The following is a 22,429-nucleotide window of genomic DNA, read 5'->3' as shown; positions in this document are numbered from 1 at the left end:
ACATTTGGCTGTCAAGAGACTCACAATGTAAGACTGTCTACCATACAGCTGAATTATGGCTACAAAAGCATTTGTAGTCAAAATGTCTAGCCCACATGCCTCTCCCCTGAGAAGGAGAAACATTAGACCTGCGATAACAATCTGAGGGCTTGCAGCCCAAGCGCTTCTGCCAAGGCTGTATCAGATCACACGAAGCAGAGTTTGGTCGAAACAGAAGTTTGGAGGAATGTCTGCCTCACCTCTACAGTAGCTGGCTGTAATCTCAGATGCTTTCGCTTCTGCATCACACTTCCCCCCCCAACCCTATGCGGACAACTGGCTGAGGTTGCACAATTTTTGAAGGACAGACTTGCAACCAGAGGCACATTGATTCTGGCCAGAATTGTTGCCTGGGATGGGATCTTTATCTCTGGTGTCGCGCTGGATCTCAGAGGCTGTCTAAGTGCTTCAGGAGCAGAGTGCAAGACTGGGAACAGATCCCTTTTTCCAAGCTCAGGAAGAGGGCTGGACTAGTACGCATTGCACCACGCTTCTGAAGCTCTAACTGCCTGTTTTTGGAGATGGGGCAGGATTCTCCCCGCAATCACGCTGTGCTTCAGAAGTGCTTCATGTGCCTGCAAAGGACAGCACAGCACAACGCGGTCAAGCCTGGCTCTCCACCCAGGCTTGGGTCTGGTACCTGTCATAGTCCTCAAAGCAGGGAGGGATATTGTCCTGACCGCAACTGAAAAATAGCATGTGCTCAAACCAGGAAGAGGAGACTTCCAAGGAGAGTGCGTCAGGACAACTCATTCAGGCAACACCTGATCATCTGTCTCCTCGTTTGACCTCAGGGACTGCAGCAACTGGAGCACCAAAATTGTTGGGCAGTTGTTTGAGATTCTGGTCCTTGAATACTGTTTGCGTTGCTTGAGCAGGGAAAGGGGAGCCCGTCAAGAGGGAAAGGCAGGAGGGGACAGGAAGCATGACAACTCCCCCTGAGAAAGGTCAGACAACACAAGAGGTTTAACTGGGTGAAAGGAAAAGTAGAACAGGGTAGGGGAAAGTTGACATGTAGGCAATGTCCCCTTAAGAATGAAAAAGGACTGAGCATTCAGAAATTAGAGTTTAAACCAGGTATGTGGATTGTTAACATTCAGTCTAAGTTCTATTCTGCATTAAAGGGGTTTGTGCTCTTTTAAGTTATTTCCCTCAAGTCTTTGGGATACAGTAGTTTATGGTTCACGGGATGCAAGTGGTGCTGTGGGTTAAACCACAGAGCGCAGGACTTGCCGATCAGAAGGTCAGCGGTTCGAATCCCCGCAACGGGTGAGCTCCCATTGCTCGGTCCCTGCTCCTGCCAACCTAGCAGTTTGAAAGCACGTCAAAGTGCAAGTAGATAAATAGGTACCGCTCCGGCGGGAAGGTAAACGGCGTTTTGGTGCGCTGCTCTGGTTCGCCAGAAGCGGCTTAGTCATGCTGGCCACATGACCCGGAAGCTGTACGCCGGCTCCCTTGGCCAATAAAGCGAGATGAGCGCCGCAACCCCAGAATCGGCCACAACTGGACCTAGAGGTCAGGGGTCCCTTTACCTTTTGTTAATGGTTAAGTATATAAGGCAAGACATGCCGAGCCTCTCCAGAGGTAAGCTTCATCCCACTTCTTTATTATAATTGACTTCCAACAGGTACAAGCTCCCTTAACCCTCTCACGTTTCAGCCAACCAATCTCCACGCCAAGAGCAATCAGAGGGCCAGTGGGGGAAGGTGGCTATTTGCATTATTTTCTGGTCCACTCCCTCACCTGCATGCAAACTGCCTTAGACAGAGTAGGAACACTGGTCCCCCTGGCTCAGTATTTTCTATACTGGCTGGCAGAGACTCTCCAGGTTTCCAGACAGGGATCTAAAAACCAGCCCTTTCTGGAGGTGCCTGGGGACTGCCCTACAACTAGGCTACAGTTCTTCCCCAGATACAAAGTGCATAAATACAAAGCTAGATATGGGAATATGCTGCTGCAGACACCTTTCCAAAGGTATGTGAAGTCCTATGTAGCTTTGTCTATTTTCTCTTCATCACTCTCACTCCATAGTTGCATTAAGTATTCCAAACCAATGTTAAATGCTGTGTTTTCCGTTCCTCACTCTAGAGGCATTATGACGACACAGAGGTGAGTTGGCAACAAATGTGGGAACATCCTTAGAAAATAGCATGGAAGCAAGGTGTTCCAGACAAACTCGCAACACTACCCAAACTCATAAATTTGCAAACGGAAAAAAGTGATGTTAGGATTATTTACAAAGACAGAGCAAGCTTCTTTGGAAGCACAGCTCTCAATGGACCTACCTTCTAGCTTTTCTTCTTTCACTACTGCAACCTTGTGGCACTGTAAAGAAATGGCAACTTATTAAAGAAGCAAAATATAAAATAATATAATTGGAAGGGGCCACAAGGGCCATCCAGTCCAACCCCCTGTAATGCAGGAATATTTCACCCAGCGTGGGGTTGAAACTCATGACCCTGAGATCATTGTTCTAGCTAGTAAAGCAATATTCTGATCCTTACCATGTTTAACCTGCAACAAAATCTTTTAGATCTCAGTAAAACTCACTTTTAAGAAAGCAACTTAGGACTGCAGCCTCAGTCTTGTCCCCCAACTTCTAGCTTAAGTATTTCAAAAGGACTTGTGTGAATTTCTCGTTGTGTGAATAATAAACTCTGGTTTCCCTTGCCCACCCCACCATTGTAGTACTAGGCAGTGATCCTACTGGGGGTGGGGCTGCCCTCTCATAGAACATGCCAGACCAAATATCCAAAAAGCTTTCAGCAAAATAATATGTATTATTATTATTATTAACTATCCACCATTCACCCTATGGTACCAGGGTGGGTTACAACATACTGCAAAATGTATTGTACGAAACAATTAAAATTATCAGTTATAAATCATCACAGACAACAGTATCAGCTCAACACCTCCCACAACCTTGAAAAGCCTTTATTTCAAACACCCAATGCTCAGGAATGTCCCTTTCGCAGCACATTAGTGCCCTCTGCTGGACCAAGCTCATTACTACAAGAGAGTTGCCATTTCATTTATTTCTTCCTTCAGTTAACAACTCATGAGGAGGGCAGCCGAGTAAGCATGCCGGATCTGGCCCCCGCCCCCAGTGCCCATTTTCATCACCTTCTGCTCATTCATTGTCCAGGATTCCAAAATGTGTGGAAAGCCTTCGGATACAAGACTCATTGCTGGATGGCAATGAAAACAGACACACATAGAGGGCACGCTCTTGCCTGCTGCCCTCTCACAAATAATAAATCATCTGATTGCATGAAGTCTAAAGAGGGCTACTATGCCAAAAGGAACCAAGAGGAGATATGATAGCAGTCTTCAAATATCTAAAGGCTGTCACATGGAAGATGGAGCAAGCTTGTTTTCTGCTGCTCCAGAGGAGAGGACCTGAACCAACGGCTTCAAGTGACAAGGAAGAAGATTTCGACTAAACATCAGGAAGAACTTTCTGACAATAAGAACAGATTCCCACAAGAGATGATGGATTCTCCTTCCTTGGAGGTTTTTAAGCAGAGGTGGGTCATCTGTCATAGATGCTTTAGCTGAGATTCCTGCATTGCTGGGGGTTGGACAAGATGACTTCTGGGGTCCCTTCCAACTCTACAAGTCTATGATTCTATTATCACCATGGATCTCAGATGCTGTGGAGTAAGAACAGCCAGTGGGGTGCCCTCCCACGTTGTGGACTGCAACTCTCATCAGCCCCTGCCAGCACAGCCAATGGTGAGGGACGATGGGGGTTGTAGTCTAGCATCATATGGAGCAGGCATAGGCAAACTCAACCCTCCAGCTGTTTTAAGACTACAATTCCCATCATTCCTGACCACTGGTCCTGTTAGATAGGGATGATGGGAGTTGTAGTCCCAAAACAGCTGGAGGGCCGAGTTTGGAGGTGCCTGATCTGGAGGGCACTGTGTTGGTTACCCCTGCTGTAGAGACATGACAGCGTTTGTACTTTTTCTGCAAGGAACACTGCTCTAGAATGTATGGGAAAGTAGCACACTCAACACACTGAACGAAGTTGGTTGGAAATGCAAATATTTTTAGTCACTTTGGTTTTAACCCAAACACTTAATGCTTCAAAAAGACAGTTTCAATAACTGTTACTGACTACAGAAGCACTGTCCGCTTTCTTTAGCCTGTTGTCCTAACAATGGAGTGTGCCTCTGAGGGTGAGGTCAAACCGCTGCATTAGCAGCACTGAGGTGACCTCCTCGTCCTTGTCACTGAGGTGACAAGCCTGGGCTGTGTGTATGGCAAGACACACACACCCTCATTGATGGGGTCCTAAGAAAAGCAGAGCAATACGTTTGGCACCAGCTTGGCTGCAGGAGTTTTGGGAAGGAGGTGCACAAGCTGCCATCCAACCATCTTAGGGACTCCACTACAGATTTGTGTAGGGTTTGTTCCTTAGCCTTTTCTTCTCCCAAAGATATCCCAGAAGGCGGTGGATGTTTAGGATCAGAGTCTTCCTTCTCCTGGTTGGGCTACCTTCCCAGGTTGACAAGCCCCATCTGCTCTGTTTCCCTTTATAATCCCACTGAACTCCTTTGCCCATACGTTATGGGCAACAACCCCCGAGGTGTAAGGCATTTGTACTTGTAATGGAAGAAGCTGTGCACTCACTGTGTGTCCATTCTGAACGAGGTTTCCAGCCACTAAATAGGTGACATGCAACTGGGCTCCCGAATTCTCCTTCCGCTTTCTTTCCACATAGTCATACAACATCCTGCGTAAATGGGGGAGGGGGAGGGAGAGAGAGACACTAAAATGAAGATAAATCCCTTAAGTTCCTTGATAAAGTTATTATTAGTGAAGGCAGACCGCTTCCAATAAAGAATTATTCTATTCAATCTTTTTTTAAAAAAATCCCACCGAGAATTATTTAGTCTTAAGAGGAGAACTGAAGCTACAGCTGAGAAGACTTGCTCCTCTTTTTATCAATACAGTGGTACCTCTGATTGCGAAAGGGATCCGTTCCAGAGCCCCGTTCGCAACATGAGCAGAATGCAACCCACAACTGCGCGTGGCGATTCGCCGCTTCTGTACATGCGCGTGACGTCATTTTGAGCGTCTGCGCATGCGACGAAACCCGGAAGTAACCCTTTCCAGTACTTCCGGGTTGCAACCTGAAAAGATTTAACCTGAAGCAAACATAACAAGAGGTATGACTGTATATCAATACTTACTGCTTAGCTTGGTTGACGTGAACACCTAGTGTATAGCTCAGCCATTTGTATGTTACCTGCAATGGAGAACAATTCGATCTCAACATGCAACCAGTGCCAGCAGCCCCCCAAAAACTGCCGACCATCATTCCTGCAATCGCCCATAGAGAGCCAAGCTTGTCATTTCTGCGCCAATTTCTTTTAACCCACTGCCATTAGGTTCAAGGTAGGATATAGCTGCAATAAACAACCTTCTCTGCAGCTGATCTGAGACTCTAGGACTCCCTCCCTGGTGGAGATAGATTGGCTCTGCCTAGGAGGTGAGAAGACTTGCTTGTCCCAACGGACTTTTGGGAATGGACTGCTTTTAAAGAAAGGGCTATTGCCACACTGTTTTCCTTGTAATTATTTGTATGTTTTTGCCACACACCCAAGATATATATTCTATTACTGTTCAATTGGGTTTTTTTAATTAACACCCCCCCCATGTTTTCAAGCTGTTACTTTTATCTGTAAGCCACCTTGATTCCTTGTCGGGGGGGGGGGACAGGCAGGCTACAAATAAATACACAACAATATATTTAAATACATTTAGATATAAATATAAATATATTTATATAACTAACTCAGTCAGTCAGTAGAGCATGCAGGGCTGGATTTAGGTTTGATGAGGCCCTAAGCTGCTGAGGGTAATGGGGCCATTTATATGTCCAGCCGTTCTTTGTCAACAACAAATGGTCGCTGTTTTTGTGTGTTGAATATATGCTATATGGTAATTTACGGACCTAATAGGTATCTAAAGCCATTTGCACATAACAAATAGGAGCCTACACAACACAAAACACTGTTGCTGTATGTAGGTTTTATTTTATTTGTTTTTTATCTTATATTTTGGAAATATACAGACAGTTTTTCCCCCCTTTAATTTTTTTGGGGGTCCCCAATAGAGTGGGGCCCTGAGCTATAGCTTGTTTAGCTTATATGTAAATCTGGCACTCATGCTAGACGAGACTCATAATCGCAAGGTTGTGGGTTCGAGCGCCACGCTGGGCAAAAGATTCCTGTATTTTATTTATTTTATTTTTGAAATTTCTATACCGCTTTATATTTTAAAGAAAAACCTCAAAGCAGTTTACAGCATATTAAATCCATAAAACACAGATAAAACAATCTGAAGTAAGCAGGGTATACAGTCAAAGCAATGTAACAGAAAACTAAGATATTATCCTAAAGATTTCAAAAGAAAACACTAGAAAGGAGGTCAACTACAGTGGTACCTCGGGTTACATACGCTTCAGGTTACATACGCTTCAGGTTACAGGCTCCGCTTACCCAGAAACAGTGCTTCAGGTTAAGAACTTTGCTTCAGGATGAGAACAGATATCGTGCTCTGGCGGCGCAGCGGCAGCAAGAGGCCCCATTAGCTAAAGTGGTGCTTCAGGTTAAGAACAGTTTCAGGTTAAGTACGGACCTCCGGAACGAATTAAGTACTTAACCCGAGGTACCGCTGTACAGAATACATATTTAACATAGTAGGGCTGGTGAGTGTGGGCCCTGCCCCCTAGGGGCTGGACTAGATGAAGCACCACTTTAGCTAATGGGGCCTCCTGCTGCTGCTGCGCTGCCGGAGGATTTCTGTTCTCATCCTGAAGCAAAGTTCTTAACCTAAAGCACTATTTCTGCGTTAGCGGAGTCTGTAACTTGAAGCGTATGTAACCTGAGGTACCACTGTAAAAGCATGTTTAATTACTGTTGAAAATGATATGTTAAAAAAAACTAATAAAAAATTATTTATAAAAAAAATAATAAAAAATATTCTGTGAGTTCGGCCCCCCCCGCTCCGCCCAATCCCCCTCCCCTCCCCCAACAGCCCCTCCCCCTCCCGCTCTGCCGCCCCTCCCCCTCTGAAGCACCTGCGAGCCCCCCCCCCGCTTCCGCACCCCTCCCCCCACTCACGACTCTATTCTGGTCCGTGACGAACTCGTCGATGTTCTCCAGGTACAGCTCGTCCTCCATGGCCGGCCGGGTCGGTAGCGCCAACTTAGGCCCCACTCGCCCACTTCCCCCTCACAGGCGCCGAGCGGAGACGAAGGAAACCGCCGCTGCCGCCGCCATGGCAACCTGAGGCCTCCCTAGAAAGAGCGCGCTACGGCGGCCGCGCGGGGACACACTCTCTCTTTCTCGCGCGCGTTACGGAAGCCGCAGTGGGCCAAAGGCAGCTGAGGCGCCTCCAATTCCCGCGCGTTTCGGCCGCTCTCCCGGGGGCTGACGGGAGTTGTAGTCCAGAAGGTGGAGGGAGAGCGCCAGGTCTCTGGGGAAGGTGGCCGTCGTTGTATCGAGGTTGTGGCGTCTTGCTGGCGTATATTTTTGCCCCCGCCAGGGCAGGCCATGATGCCTTCCCAAGAGGTTTGCTGCTTTGCCCCTCCCTGAGCCGCTGGTAATTCAGAGGTAGACTGCCTCTGGACATGGAGGCTCCATTCGGCAGCTCTTACACCCAAGGAATCCCCATGGCCATTTCCTCCACAGTATGCAGCCCGTGCTATATGTTGAGAACGGCCCTGTGATCTGCAGATGAAGGGCGGCATACAAAATAACAACAACAACAACAACAACAATAATAATAATAATAATACGCAACTTTCCAAAGACATCTGAAGGCAGCCCTGTATTGGGAAGCTTTTAGTTTATTATGCTTGGCTGTGTTTTTATATTGTTGGAAGCTGCTCAGAGTGGCTGGGCAACCCAGACAGATGGATGGCGTATAAGTTGTACCTTGGTTGTCAAATGCCTTGGTTGTTGTTGTTTAGTTGTGTCCGACTCTTCGTGACCCCATGGACCAGAGCAAGCCAGGCCCTCCTGTCTCAGGAAAGGCCCTGCAGGATCATGCCAGAGGCATCTAATGCAGCATCTTGTTCTGGCCATACAGATGCCCTGATGGGAATCGGGCAAGCGGGACCTGAGTGAGAAAGCAGCTGGTATTTCCCCTCCAAGCAGCTGGTATTTCTTTTTTTTTTTAAATATTTTTATTCAAGAATTTTTCCATAACATACATAAACATACAAAGACAAAAACAAAGACAAAAACAAAACAAAAAACATGTACCATTTCATATCCTGATTTCTTATACCTTCCTTCCCCGACTTCCTCATGCCTCCCTTTTCTGTATTCCAAATTCTTATCAATTACTCAGCAAATCTTCCCTTATTTTAATTTAAGTTTAAACTAATCTTCCTTATTCTCCTTGTCTTAACCATTACTAATAGTAACCGTTTACTTTCCAGTCCATCATCATTCTAACTTTCATTAACTTTGTGATATTTCTTTAAATAGTCCTTGAATTTTTTCCATTCTTCTTGCGCTGTTTCTCTTCCCTGGTTTCGGATTCTGCTCGTCATTTCTGCCAAACCCATGTAGTCTATCACCTTCATCTGCCATTCTTCCAGTGTGGGTAGATCTTGCGTCTTCCAGTACTTCGCAATGAGTATTCTAGCTGCTGTTGTAGCATACATGAAAAAAATTATGTCTGTCTTTAACACCCCTTGGCCGACAATACCCAAGAGAAAGGCCTCTGGTTTCTTGGTGAAAGTATATTTAAATACCTTTTTGAGTTCATTATAGATCATTTCCCAGAATGCCTTAATCTTCGGGCACGTCCACCAAAGGTGGAAAAATGTACCTTCCTTTTCTTTACATTTCCAACATTTATTGTCAGGCAAATGGTAAATCTTTGCAAGCTTGACCGGGGTTATGTACCACCTATAGATCATTTTCATAATATTTTCTCTTAGGGCATTACATGCCGTAAATTTCATCCCGGTGGTCCACAACTTTTCCCAATCAGCAAACAAAATATTATGACCAATGTCCTGAGCCCATTTAATCATAGCTGATTTAACCGTTTCATCTTGTGTATTCCATTTCAGCAGCAAATTATACATTTTTGACAAATTCTTAGTACTGGATTCTAACAATTCAGTCTCCAATTTGGATTTTTCCACCTGGAAGCCAACTTTACTGTCCAGTTTAAACACTTCATTTATTTGGTGGTAATGCAACCAATCTCTCACCTTCCCTTTTAGTTTCTCAAAACTCTGCAATCTCAGTTTGTCCCCTTCCTTTTCCAAAATTTCCCAGTATCTTGGCCACTTAGACTCCATATTTAACTTTTTAACTGCCTTAGCTTCCATTGGCGACAACCACCTTGGAGTTTTGTTTTCCAGCAAATCTTTATATCTAACCCAAACATTTAATAATGCTTTTCTGACAATATGGTTTTTAAAACTTTTATGTGCTTTAACCTTGTCATACCACAGATATGCATGCCACCCAAAAATATTGTTAAAACCTTCCAAGTCCAAAATGTCTGTGTTTTCAAGAAGCAGCCATTCTTTCAGCCAGCAGAAAGCTGCCGCTTCATAGTACAGTTTGAAGTCTGGCAGGGCAAACCCCCCTCTTTCCTTTGAATCCGTTAATATCTTAAATTTAATTCTGGGCTTTTTGCCCTGCCAGACAAATTTAGATATGTCTTTTTGCCACCTCTTGAAACAGTCCATTTTGTCCATTATTTGCAGTGCTTGAAACAAAAACAGCATTCTTGGCAATACATTCATCTTTATAACTGCAATTCGACCTAACAAGGAAAGCTTTAAATTTGACCAAATCTCCAAGTCTTTTTTCACTTCTGTCCAAGTTTTTTCATAATTATCTTTAAATAAATTCACATTCTTAGCTGTCATGTTTATACCCAAATATTTCACTTTTTTAACCACAGTCAACCCTGTCTCATTCTGAAACCTTTCTTTTTCAACCTGTGTTAGATTTTTCTCCAATACCTTTGTTTTCAAGCAGCTGGTATTTCAAGGACTCCTGCCTCCGAACCGAGCCATTGTGGCCAGAAGCCATCTCAGTTGCATGGCATTCCACTTTTGATTGTTGTCGTTTAGTCGTGTCCGACTCTTCGTGACCCGATGGACCTGAGCATGCCAGGCACTCCTGTCTTCCACTGCCTCCCGCAGTTTTGTCAAACTCATGCTGGTAGCTTCCAGAACACTGTCCCACCATCTCGTCCTCTGTCGTCCCCTTCTCCTTGTGCCCTCCATCTTTCCCAACATCAGGGTCTTTTCCAGGGAGTCTTCTCTTCTCATGAGGTGGCCAAATTATTGGAGCCTCAGCTTCAGGATCTGTCCTTCCAGTGAGCACTCAGGGCTGATTTCCTTCAGAATGGATGCGTTTGATCTTCTTGCAGTCCATGGGACTCTCAAGAGTCTCCTCCAGCACCATAATTCAAAAGCATCCATTCTTCGGCGATCAGCCTTCTTTATGGTCCAGCTCTCACTTCCATACATCACTAAACGCCTTGGTATATATTAAAAAATTAAAAAAATTATCCAGTAGCACCTTCAGAAGAAGTGTGCATGAACACAAAAGCTCATACCAAGAACAAACTTAGTTGGTTTCTAAGGTGCTACTGGACATTTTATTTAGTTATTTATTTCTACTGCATCAGTCCAACACGGCTACCTACCAGAATCTAGAGCCTTGGTACTCATACGTTTCGGCTCCCGAATGATCAAAACCCAGAAGTGAGTGTTTTGGTTTTCAAACTTTTTTTGGAAGCCAAACGTCTGATGCGGCTTCTGCTATTGTTTCCTGTGCCCCTGTGCAGTTGGGAGCCAATTGAGAGACACGCCTTGGTTTCCGAACATTTCGGAAGTCAAACGGACTTCTGGAACACATTATGTTTGAAAACCAAGGTACGTACGTATCTGAAGAAGTGTGCATGCACACGAAAGCTTATACCAAGAACAAACTTAGTTGGTCTCTAAGGTGCCACTGGACAATTTTTTTATATATCTCAAGGTACCATAATTAGCCTTTTCCCAGGACTGGGGCTCAGATGTTGTTGGACTCCAATTTGCATCAGTCCCAACCATTGATAAGGGATGGTAGGAATTGTAGTCCAGGAGTGGGACCTTTGGGTCACAGAAGAGAGCTCAGTGAAGCTGTAAATGTTGCTATGATAAAGGCAAACCCCATGCTAGGGATCATTAGGAAATAATAATGTAATAATAATAATAATTTATTATTTATACCCCGCCCATCTGGATGGGTTTCCCCAGCCACTCTGGGTGGCTTCCAACACAATATTAAAATACAGTAATGCCTCACACATTAAAAGCTTCCCTAAACAGGGCTGCCTTCAGATGTCTTCTAAAAGTCTGGTAGTTGTTGTCCTCTTTGACATCTGGTGGGAGGGTGTTCCACAGGGCGGGTGCCACCACCGAGAAGGCCCTCTGCCTGGTTCCCTGTAACTTGGCTTCTCGCAGTGAGGGAACCGCCAGAAGGCCCTCGGAGCTGGACCTCAGTGTCCGAGATGAATCAAAAATAAAGATGCCAATATCATGATGCCATTGTGTAAATCGGTGGTGTGACCACATCTGGAGTACTATGTACCGTTCCAGTCGCCTCGCCTACAAAAGGATGTGTAACGGCAGCAGCCAGAATAATCTATGCACAAAGATGGAAGGACAAAAGAAGACTGGCAAAATAAGTGAATAGAATATGCGGAGCTAGCAATGTTGACTGTAAATATAAGAAATCAGGATGAGTCTGAGGAGTGGGAATAAAATGGAGAATACTTAAATAATTACAGTAGCCAGATAAATTCCCAAGTCGGACAAGATATAAGGAAATGCAGCTCAACAAGGATTAAATATGAACCCATGGAGGGATGTGTGGGGAAGTAAAAGAATGTAGAATAAGTGATTATAAAGTGGATGTATCAAACTATGGAAAATGCATAATTTTATTTATTTATTTTTTAAAGGATGTACAATCGGAAAAGCTTCAGAAAACGGCCCAGTGCACAGGGCGGAGCAGTCATCCATTCTGATTTCTCTGTGGGAGTGTTTGCACATCTTCCTGTTAATCTTTCGTTCGACCCATACTTTTCAATGCACTTCCCTGCTACTTTCCAGACAGCAAAAAAAGGGCACCTTAAAAAAAACTGTATTTATTGTGCTAGACTGCTTTAATCCACTTTAAATGTGCAAATCTAGAGTGCCGCCATGCACCCGAGTTTGTCGTGCAAAACACTGATAAATCTGGAGGCACCCGTAGGTGCCCTGAGCTCAGAAGTGCGGCAGAAGGGACACCCCCCCGCCCATCTTGTCTTTTCCTGCCCGCTCCTAGGTCTGGATAGTGAAGCTGCCATAACTAATGATAAAGAAATGAAACAATTCATTAGAAGTCAGAGCAAAAGCCGAGGAGAAATAATTTTATTGTTTGCACGCTGTTTTATTGTTTGCACGGTGTTTGCTGCACTGAAGGGGCTGCCGTTTTGTGCTCTTTGTTGCCTGCCCTCCTGCAACCATCCTCAATAAATTCTCTTCACAGCCCAATCACTCGGTTATTAATCCAAATTGCTATCCCAACATGCCTGATATGCAGCAGCTGTAAACAGAAAGAAGAAATGGTTAAGAGAAAGCACTGCTAGTACACCAAATTATTAGCAAACCTGAACTTCAGTGTACAAGATATATGTACCATATGTGACTAATAATAATAATTCAATAATAATTTATTATTTATACCCCGCCCATCTGGCTGGGTTTCCCCAGCCACTCTGGGCGGCTCCCAACCGCATATTAAAAACACAATACTAAGAAGACTGTGTATGCACTATGCCTTTAAAACTCAATCAAATGATATTCTTTCCCTCAAAGAATTCTGGGTACCGTAGTTTAGCGCTCTGAGAGCTGAAGTTCCCACCAACCCTGAACAAACTGCAGTGCCCAGAATTCTTTGAGGGAAAGAATGTGCTTTAAAGGGATGGTGTGTGCCATAGCTGTCAAGTGTCCCTTATTTGAAGGGACAGTCCCTTATTCCAGCGTCATGTCCCGCTGCTGTCCCTTATTGATGGATGTCCCTTAAATGTCCCTTAAATGATGTCCCTTAAATTTCAAAGGAAGCAGCTCCTCTCCCTCCCTCCCTGCTGGCCAGGGAGGAGGGAGGCTCCAACTGTGTTGCTTGGCTGCGTTGCTCACCCAATAAGGAGTCTAAGAACGACTGGGGGGTGGAGCTTGCATGCCTTGTGTGTGGCTAGTTAATGCAAGCTGAGGGGGTTTTTGAATGCTGGACGCCATTTTGTTGCACGTGCTGCTGCAAACTTTGCAGTGCAAAGCCAGGCCGGGGAGCCATCTTAAGTTGAGGCCTTGTGGTGCATAGGCCTTGTGGTGCATGTGATTCAGATTCTATTCAGTTGAACCTCTGGTTACAAAGTTGGTTGGACAGTGTTCTTGAAGCTACCAGCATGAGTTTGACCAGACTGCAGGAGGACAGGAAGACTGGAGTGCCTGGAACAGGTGAGGCTGCAGGTCCCTTATTTTGGCTGCTGGTCCCTTATTTTCAAGGCTGCTGGTCCCTTATTTTCAAATCTGTAAGTTGACAGCTATGGTGTGTGCACACAGCCAGTAGTGACAAAAGATGGTCTTCTGGTGCATGAATTTTTAAAACAATACCACACTGAGACATCGCAGGAGTTTAGGGTGGTCACCTGTGTGTTTGCCGAAAAGGAGGACAAAAGATTTACAGATTTGCATACATTCTGCACATGCTAATTCATAAAGAGATAGATGCAAATTTAGAAATAATTGCTAGGATTTAAACTGCATATGATGCATTTCACCATACCGGGCAAGACGGCCCAGGTCACTTGCAAACTATTAATTGGCAACTACTATTTTTATTTTATTTATTTATTGAATTTATATACCGTCCTATACTCGGAGGTCTCAGGGTGGTTCACAGAATTTTAGATTTCCGTTACCACCAAGTCACATGCAATTTAAGAAGTTCTACCCAATTCTGTAGATTTTTGGATGTTGGCAGAAACTGAAAATTGGTTTTCACTGTGTCATGAGATAGTTCTTTCAGGCATGTAGCTCTCTCTCAAGAGTCTCCTCCAGTACCATAATTCAAAAGCATCCATTCTTCAGCAATCAGCCTTCTTTATGGTCCAGCTCTCACTTCCATACATCACTACTGGGAAAACCAGAGCTTTAACTATATGGACCTTTGTTGGCAAGGTGATGTCTCTGCCTTTCAAGATGCTATCTAGGTTTGCCATCGCCTTTCTCCCAAGAAGCAGGCGTCTTTTAATTTCGCGACTGCTGTCACCATCTGCAGTGATCATGGAGCCCAAGAAAGTAAAATCTCTCACTGCCATTTAAGTTTGGTTTCCCTTATTTCCCACCAGGCTGTTGCGCTCTGAGAATTATTTATCATCTCAACAACAGAAAGATCAGAACAGGGAAGGGGGCATAGAAAGGAGACTTACACCAAGCCTTCAGCACAGTCTTCGGGCCCCAGAGATTTTTCCTGGGGGAAACAGTCCTTGCGGCAGTAGCCTCGGTAGTTTCCGCAACCCCATTCTCCAGTGCGAACATCCAGACCTGTGAATGGCAACAGCAGAAAGGAAAATCCAAATACATGAATGCCCTCTTAAAAGATAGGTTCTGTCCAGATTATATGCCTCCATTATCTGATAATAATGGAGCCAATCTCGCACTTTATTCTTTAATTTCTCAAAACTCTGCAATTTTAATCTATCTCCATCTTGTTCCAAAATTTCCCAATATTTCGGCCATTTAGCCTCCATATTGAGCTTTTTCTGAGCTTTCGCTTCCATCGGTGACAGCCACCTTGGGGTTTTATTTTCCAATAAGTCTTTATACCTTATCCAAACATTAAACAATGCTTTCCTAACAATATGGTTTTTAAATGCTTTATGCGCTTTGACCTTATCATACCACAGATATGCATGCCATCCAAATACATTATTGAACCCTTCCAAATCCAAAATGTCTGTGTTTTCAAGAAGTAGCCATTCTTTCAACCAGCAGAAAGCTGCTGATTCATAATAAAGTTTAAGGTCCGGCAGGGCAAATCCGCCTCTTTCCTTTGCATCCGTTAATATTTTAAATTTTATTCTAGGCTTCTTGCCCTGCCAGACAAAGAAAATTGGCTTCCAGGTGGAGAAATCAAAATTAGAAACAGAATTGCTAGATCCCAAAACTAAGACACTTTCAAGAATGTATAACTTGCTGTTAAAATGGAATACGCAGGATGAAACGGTTAAATCTGCAATGATTAAATGGGCACAAGATGTTGGACATGACATAATGTTTGCTGACTGGGAACAGTTGTGGACCACAGGTATGAAATTTACGGCATGTAGTGCCTTGAGAGAGAATATTATGAAAATGATTTATAGGTGGTACATGACCCCGGTCAAGCTTGCGAAAATTTATCATTTGCCCGATAACAAATGCTGGAAATGTAAAGAAAATGAAGGCACATTCTTTCACCTTTGGTGGACGTGCCCTAGGATTAAGGTCTTCTGGGAGACGATATATAATGAATTGAAAAAAATATTTAAATATACTTTCTTGAAGAAACCAGAGGCCTTTCTCCTGGGCATAGTTGACCAATCGGTGTTAAAGAAGGATAGAACTTTCTTTATGTATGCCACAACAGCAGCAAGAATACTTATTGCAAAACATTGGAAGACACAAGATTTACCCACTTTGGAAGAATGGCAGATGAAGGTGATGGACTATATGGAATTGGCGGAAATGACCGGCAGGATCCGAGACCAGAGGGAAGAGTTAGTGGAAGAAGATTGGAAGAAATTTAAAGAGTATCTACAGAAATATTGTAAAATTAATGAATTTTAGAATAATGTTGGATTAAAATTAAAGAGATTTCTAGCTGTAATGGGTTAAAAGAATATGAAAAAAAAAGGGGATTATAAAAGTAAAATATTAGGAATGTAACAATCTAAGAATAATGATTTGGGTAATAAAGAGGGAAACAAATTGCTGAGTTAACAAAGGGAATTGGAATACAAAAAAGAGAGGTATGAGGAGGTCCAAGAAACAAGTAAATGGAAATTAATGTGATGGAAAGATCTTATTTTTCCTTTTTTCTTTTTTGTTTGCTTTTATTTTTTGTAATGTAAAAATCTTAATAAAAATCTTATGGAAAAAAAAAAAAAAAAGATAGGTTCTGTTGCAGTTCGCCCAGAGAGGGAGATTTTTGGGGGCTAAATCCTCGTGGCATGCTTTTTGTCTGCTGCAAGCAACAGGAAATTTTGTTCTTCCCTTGATATCTTCTTCCTTTGGGCAAGCATAATGCACAGGTGTTGGGCAAGGGCTGTGGCTCAGCAGCAGAGCATCTGTGCGCAGAAGGTTCCGAACTGTGTGCAGAATTCCTGCCATCTCCAAGCAGGGAAGGGAGAAACTGCAAGTCATTGCAGACAATACTGGGATGTGTGGACCACTTCACACACATTACACTGTACACATATAATAATATATAATAATAATTTATTATTTATACCCCGCCCATCTGGCTGGGTTTCCCCAGCCACTCTGGGCGGCTCCTAACCGAATATTAAAAACAATACAGCATCAGACATTAAAAACATCCCTATACAGTTGTCTTTTAAATGTAAAATAGTTGTTTATTGCCTTGACATCTGCTGGGAGGGCGTTCCACAGGGTGGGTGCCACCACCGAGAAGGCCCTCTGCCTGGTTCCCTGCAACCTCCCTTCTTGCAGGGAGGGAACCGCCAGAAGGCCCTCAGCGCTGGACCTCAGTGTCTGGGCTGAATGATGGGGATGGAGATGCTCCTTCAGGTATACAGGACCGAGGTCATTTAGGGCTTTAAAGGTCAGCACCAACACTTTGAATTGTGCTCAGAATCGTACTGGGAGCCAATGACAAACTCTGGGACAAACTCTGTCTACACATTCCTGCATTGCAGGGGGTTGGACTGAATGACCCTTCTTGCAGTTAAAATATTTCAAATCAATACAATCTTTGCGTCTAGACAGCAGTGAAGCTCACTGGGTGACCTGGGCCACTTACCACCTCAGCCTCACTTATCTCACATTGTGGGGATAAAATAGGAATGGCAGAATCATAGAATTGTCAAGTGGGAAGCTATCCCTAAGGGTCCTAAAGAATCACAGCTAAAGCACCCTTGGCAGATGGCCTACCAGCCTCTGAACGGCTGCCACTCCAAGTTCCTTTGAGGAAAGGGGATTGATTTGTTATTGTTTTTATGGTCAAGGGATAAAGGATACTGATAGTTACCCCTCTAAAAATTAAGGGATGAGGGATATTGCCCCATACTCACAGACAGCAGCAGCTATAGCCAGGAACAGCACCAACAAAAAGAAATTAAGGTTCACAAAGGCAGCCATTTCCTTGGAGAGACTTCAAGACGAAGCAGACCGACTTGGCTCCACAAACTCCTTCTGCTTAGAAATCCACTGGGGACAACCGCACCGTTCAATGGGATCCCTTTGAATTGATATTCCCACAGGACAAGGGAGTCCCTAAGAGAGCAAATCTGTCGTGTGTAGAGGGGGAAAGAGCTGTATGGATGAGGAGTCAATAACGGATGGCGTATCTTATGACACACAGTTAATGAAATTAAAAAGCTGGCCCATTGGCCTGGTCACAAGAAACCGATTGGAGACTGCTGAAGAGAACCCCTGTATGGGGTCAGGAAATGAAGAGGTTTCGCCTGACTCGGCGGGTAAGGATTTCAATTAGTGTTAACAACATACACTAGAGTCCCTATGGATCAGCCCAAGGGCTGCCAACTTTTTGGAAGAGCGGACACATTTTGAATTTTGAGAGTGCTGGGGGTGCCCCTCACATAATAGCTTCCACAGAGGAGGCATGGCACAATGCAAAATGGCTGGCTGTGGGGAACGGCCTAACCCAAAATGAGAGAGACAACCATTCTTGACAGCCTTATATTTACCATGGGAAGACAGCTATGTCCTGATTATGGAGATCACACACACACATAGATGATGTTGCTATCTAATAACAACAGGGTAACAAAACACCACCACAAACTGGCTTATAAGTATAAAACCAAATTTACTAAAATAATAACTAGACAAAGCCACAACGGCAAGGGTAGCACACTGGAGAATATGAAAAAGTTTTTCAAAGCAGTTTTTCTTTTCCATTGTGGCGGCACGGGGTTGCCGTTCTGTGACTGGGCTTGCGCTACTAGTTGAACGGTTCATTTACCCAGTCTGTATAACGTTTACTGCACATGTAACTTGTTAAGATAGAGTTGTACATTTATCCACTCCATGTTTACAGTATCTCCAGGCTTTGTATTGCACATGGCACCTTAGCATGTTTGTTGTTTGAATGCTTACAAGTCTATCTCTGTTCTAGCTATTATTCTAGTAAATTTTGTTTTATACTTATAAGCCAGTTTGTGTCCATTAAACTTTAATTAGTTTAATGTTAAGTAAACGTCCAGTGCGCTTCCAACGCCATAAATCTTATCTCAGCAGAGAATTTCGTGCAGCGGTTTAAGAAGGCAGGAGAGTCAGTACCTTTCAATGAAGAGTCCTAGAGCAAGCACTTTGGAACTCAAAAAAAAAACTTTATTTACAAAAGAAAAAACCCTGGCGATAAAGCACACATGCTTTTATCTCCGGCATAAAGAAAACTTTACTCTAAACCTAACTCATATCAGCCCACCGGCCACAAACTGAGTGAACTGACTATTTATACAAACTAACTCACATTCTTGGATGCTTAATGACTTCCAGCTGCTCAGTGATTAGAGCGACTTGTTACCTCTTAACCCTTTAGTACCAACAGTTTGTGGTGTTGTTCTTTTGTTGTATCATTATTACTGTCACCAAAGTTGATACTTTGTGTATATAATAACAACAGGGAACATTCCTCAGCACCAGGAAAATTCAATGTGCCCACACCACACTCCTTTCACAGATACAGCCTAGAAGATGCTGCACACTTTGCCCCAAATTTTTATTTCTCGCAGGGCTACAAACATACTTTTTTCAAAGCAAAAGCTCAGAATCTGGGGCACCTGCCCAGTTGTACCACCTGAAGCCTTTATGGTTGAATAGGCAATCTCTCTACCCAGGCAATTCTGGGAACTCCAGCTCTGCGAGGGGAATAGGAAGTCTCCTAACAATTTTTGGGGGGCCACGACAGTTTCAGGTGGTTGGACGGCCATCTGTCCTGGATGCTTCAGCTGAGATTCCTGCATTGCAAGGGGTTGGGGTCCCTTCCAACTCTACAATTCTGTGGTCTCATACTGTATCACTTGAGATGCATGGAGAATGTGGTCCAAGTCCACCAAGGTGCTCTCCTAACTTGTAGATGGAGCTGGCCCTACCAGGAGGCCAAGTGAGGCAGCTATATATGTTAATGTATGAAATATATTGGCTTAATGTAATTATGCAAAGGATTTAGAAAGTAAGAAATGTTAGATTCTTATGTTAGATTATTATTTCATTGATGGTGTGTGAGAAGGTGAACCCAAGATCTCTGTGACCATGAGCCATCTGTTTTAGCCATCTGTTTTGGAGTGAATAGGGCAATAGGGCACCTTAATTAACATTTCACCTTTTGCCCTATTGCCCTATTACCCTAATGCTGAAGGGTAGCGAGGGGACAGAGCTCTTGAGTGTGTGCCATGAAGACTTTCCTGGGCCCCTTAAGCTCACCTGCTCCCCTCAGAGCCAATGGAGGATGCTGATGAGATTCAGGTTACATCCGCATGGTGCTTTTAAGGCACATGGCTTCCCCCAGAGAATTCCAGGAAGTGTCACCTGCCCCTTACAGAAGCACAGTTCCCAGCACCCTCAATGAATTCCAGTTCGCAGGATTCTCTGGGGGGGAGTCATGTGCTTGAAACCTCAGTTGCCAGTCTAGTCAGTTTTTGCACATGGAATGGAGAGAGGCAACATCTTGTTCTTTGCCTCAGGCAGCAAAGTGTGTTGGGCCGGCCCTGATTGTGTAGGTTATGTCCGACAAAGCACATCATCATTTTATTATTTATATGCCACCCATCGGACTGGGTTTCCTCAGCCACTCTGGGTGGATTCCAGCAAAATATAAACAACATCAACAACATAAAAAACTTCTCTTTACAGGGCTGCCTTCAGATGTCTTCTAAAAGTCAGGTAGATGTTTATTTCCTTGAAATCTGATGGGTGGGTGTTCCACAGGGCAGGCGCCACTACTGAGAAGGCCCTCTGCCTGGTTCCCTGTAATCTCACTTCTTGCAACAACAACAACAACAACAACAATAATTTGTTTGTACCCCGCCCATCTGGCTGGGTTTCCCCAGCCACTCTGGGTGGCTTCCAACAAAGATTAAAAATACATTAAAATGTCACACATCAAAAACTTCCCTGAACAGAGCTGCCTTCAGATGTCTTCTAAATGTCAGGTAGTTGTTTATCTGTTTGACATCTGATGGGAGGGCGTTCCACAGGGCGGGTGCCACTACTGAGAAGGCCCTCTGCCTGGTTCCCTGTAACCTCACTTCTCGCAGTGAGGGAACTGCCAGAAGGCCCTCTGCGCTGGACCTCAGTGTCTGGGCACAACGATGGGAGTGGAGACGCTCCTTCAGGTATACTGGGCTGAGGCCGTTTAGAGCTTTAAAGGTAAGCACCAATACTTTGAATTGTGCTCAGAAACGTACTGAGGGTACCAACAGAAGGCCCTCGGAGCTGGACCTCAGTGACCGGGCTAGATGATGGGGATGGAGATGTTCCTTCAGGTATACAGGGCAAAGGACATTTGGCGCTTTAAAGGTCAGCACTAGTACTTTGAATTGTGCATAGAATCGTACTTAACTTTGTAGCAATTGTTTGCATCTTCTAAAACTCTCTCTCAGCAAACTAGCTTGAGAAATACCAGCAAAATGGCACCTTGCCGTTCAAGATAACCATCTGTTTGGCGGAGCTAGGCGGGAAGGAGGGGTGTCACACCGTTTTGCCAATGCCTTGTGCATCATGCTGTTCTGCTTTGGGTAGAGAAGGGTCATTCAGTTCTCTGGCCTGTGGGAGCCCTTGGATTCCTTACTAGAATAATAATGATGATTTTGCTCCTCTCCACCATGCCCCCTGCTCCATGTGCGTATTTGCTGACCCCAAATTACACTCCTGAGACAGTGATGGGAAGAGAGGAAATGCGAGGAAGTTCGTGTTTGCGTCCGACTTCTCATCTTCATGCCCTGTAAGAACCATGAAGGAAGTTGATCCAGAATTCCTCCTGGTGGTTTGGCAAGGCATGGAGGCCACAGTTGCACAGTTCAGGTTGGCGCATAGCCTCAGCTGCTCCTTGGCCCATATTGTTTTCCACAGAAGGTGCCAAGTACATTTTCCTTGCTGGTGTGGCCCCATCTGCAGGGGACATTTAAAGCAGTGCTGCTCTGCTTTCAACAATCGTAGCTTCTCCCAAAGAGTCCTGGGAACTGGGAGTTGTTTGGAGTTTTTCCAGACAGCTCCCTGATAGTTTACACAGAATGTAAAGGCAGCCCATGTTCCCCAAGTCTCATCCAGAGCTCAGGAGAGCATGCCGGTGTCCCACAACTCTGATCCTATATGTTCAGTGTTATGTACTGAGTTGAATAGGATCCAAAAGGCAGCAGTCTGATTGGTCCTAGAACAATAGCATTAGAATGCAGCAGTCTGATTGGTCCTAGAACAATAGGATCCAGAATGCAGCAGTCTGATTGGTCCTAGAACAATAGGATCCAGAATGCAGCAGTCTGATTGGTCCTAGAACAATAGCATTAGAATGCAGCAGTCTGATTGGTCCTAGAACAATAGGATCCAGAATGCAGCAGTCTGATTGGTCCACAGGAGCCACCCAATCTACCTCCAGGTGGAAGGGAATCCACAACCTGATTGACCTACAGGAGAATCCCGGAATTAGCCAATCACCTGGGGCCCATTGTGTAAATAATGTATATAAGGCAGACATTCTGGGGGAACTTCCATTCCTCCTCACCACTATGAGCTGAATAAAGAGCATGAAATCCACTCTCGACTCCGAGTATATTTCATTCCGTAAGCTGGATTTCAAGCATCTAGACAGGCAAGGAATTGAGAAGAAGAAGAAGAAGAAGAGTTTGGATTTGATATCCCGCCTTTCACTCCCTTTAAGGAGTCTCAAAGCGGCTCACATTCTCCTTTCCCTTCCTCCCCCACAACAAACACCCTGTGAGGTGAGTGGGGCTGAGAGACTTCAAAGAAGTGTGACTGGCCCAGGGTCACCCAGCAGCTGCAGGTGGAGGAGCAGAGACACAAACCCGGTTCCCCAGGTCATGAGACTACCGCTCT

At 44.4% G+C, this 22,429-nt stretch overlaps 2 protein-coding genes across 4 annotated transcripts in view; one reads left to right on the top strand and one right to left on the bottom strand.

Moving 5' to 3' along the window:
- Positions 1-7,391, bottom strand: part of POLD3 (DNA polymerase delta 3, accessory subunit) — a 240,208-nt gene extending 232,817 nt beyond the window's left edge. Inside the window, exons 1-4 of one of the 2 annotated variants that reach the window (XM_053385101.1) lie at positions 7,179-7,391; positions 5,244-5,299; positions 4,681-4,783; positions 2,325-2,364 (exon numbers count right to left, since the gene is read on the bottom strand). In XM_053385101.1, the coding sequence (XP_053241076.1) occupies positions 2,325-2,364; positions 4,681-4,783; positions 5,244-5,299; positions 7,179-7,238 (259 nt within the window). In that variant the 5' untranslated portion in view covers positions 7,239-7,391. The remainder of the gene's footprint in view (positions 1-2,324; positions 2,365-4,680; positions 4,784-5,243; positions 5,300-7,178) is intronic. The other variant, XM_053385100.1, reaches the window with a different exon arrangement.
- Positions 7,392-13,109: 5,718 nt separating this feature from the next.
- The window catches only part of LOC128412208 (zinc finger protein 850-like), a 264,328-nt gene continuing 255,008 nt past the window's right edge, over positions 13,110-22,429 (top strand). Inside the window, exon 1 of one of the 2 annotated variants that reach the window (XM_053385073.1) lies at positions 13,110-13,676. The gene's annotated coding sequence lies outside the window, so the exon portion shown is untranslated. The remainder of the gene's footprint in view (positions 13,677-22,429) is intronic. The other variant, XM_053385076.1, reaches the window with a different exon arrangement.

Source organism: Podarcis raffonei, chromosome 4 (assembly GCF_027172205.1).
Source record: "Podarcis raffonei isolate rPodRaf1 chromosome 4, rPodRaf1.pri, whole genome shotgun sequence".
In the NCBI taxonomy this organism is placed as follows: domain Eukaryota; kingdom Metazoa; phylum Chordata; class Lepidosauria; order Squamata; family Lacertidae; genus Podarcis; species Podarcis raffonei.
This window is presented reverse-complemented; position numbering and strand designations above follow the sequence as displayed.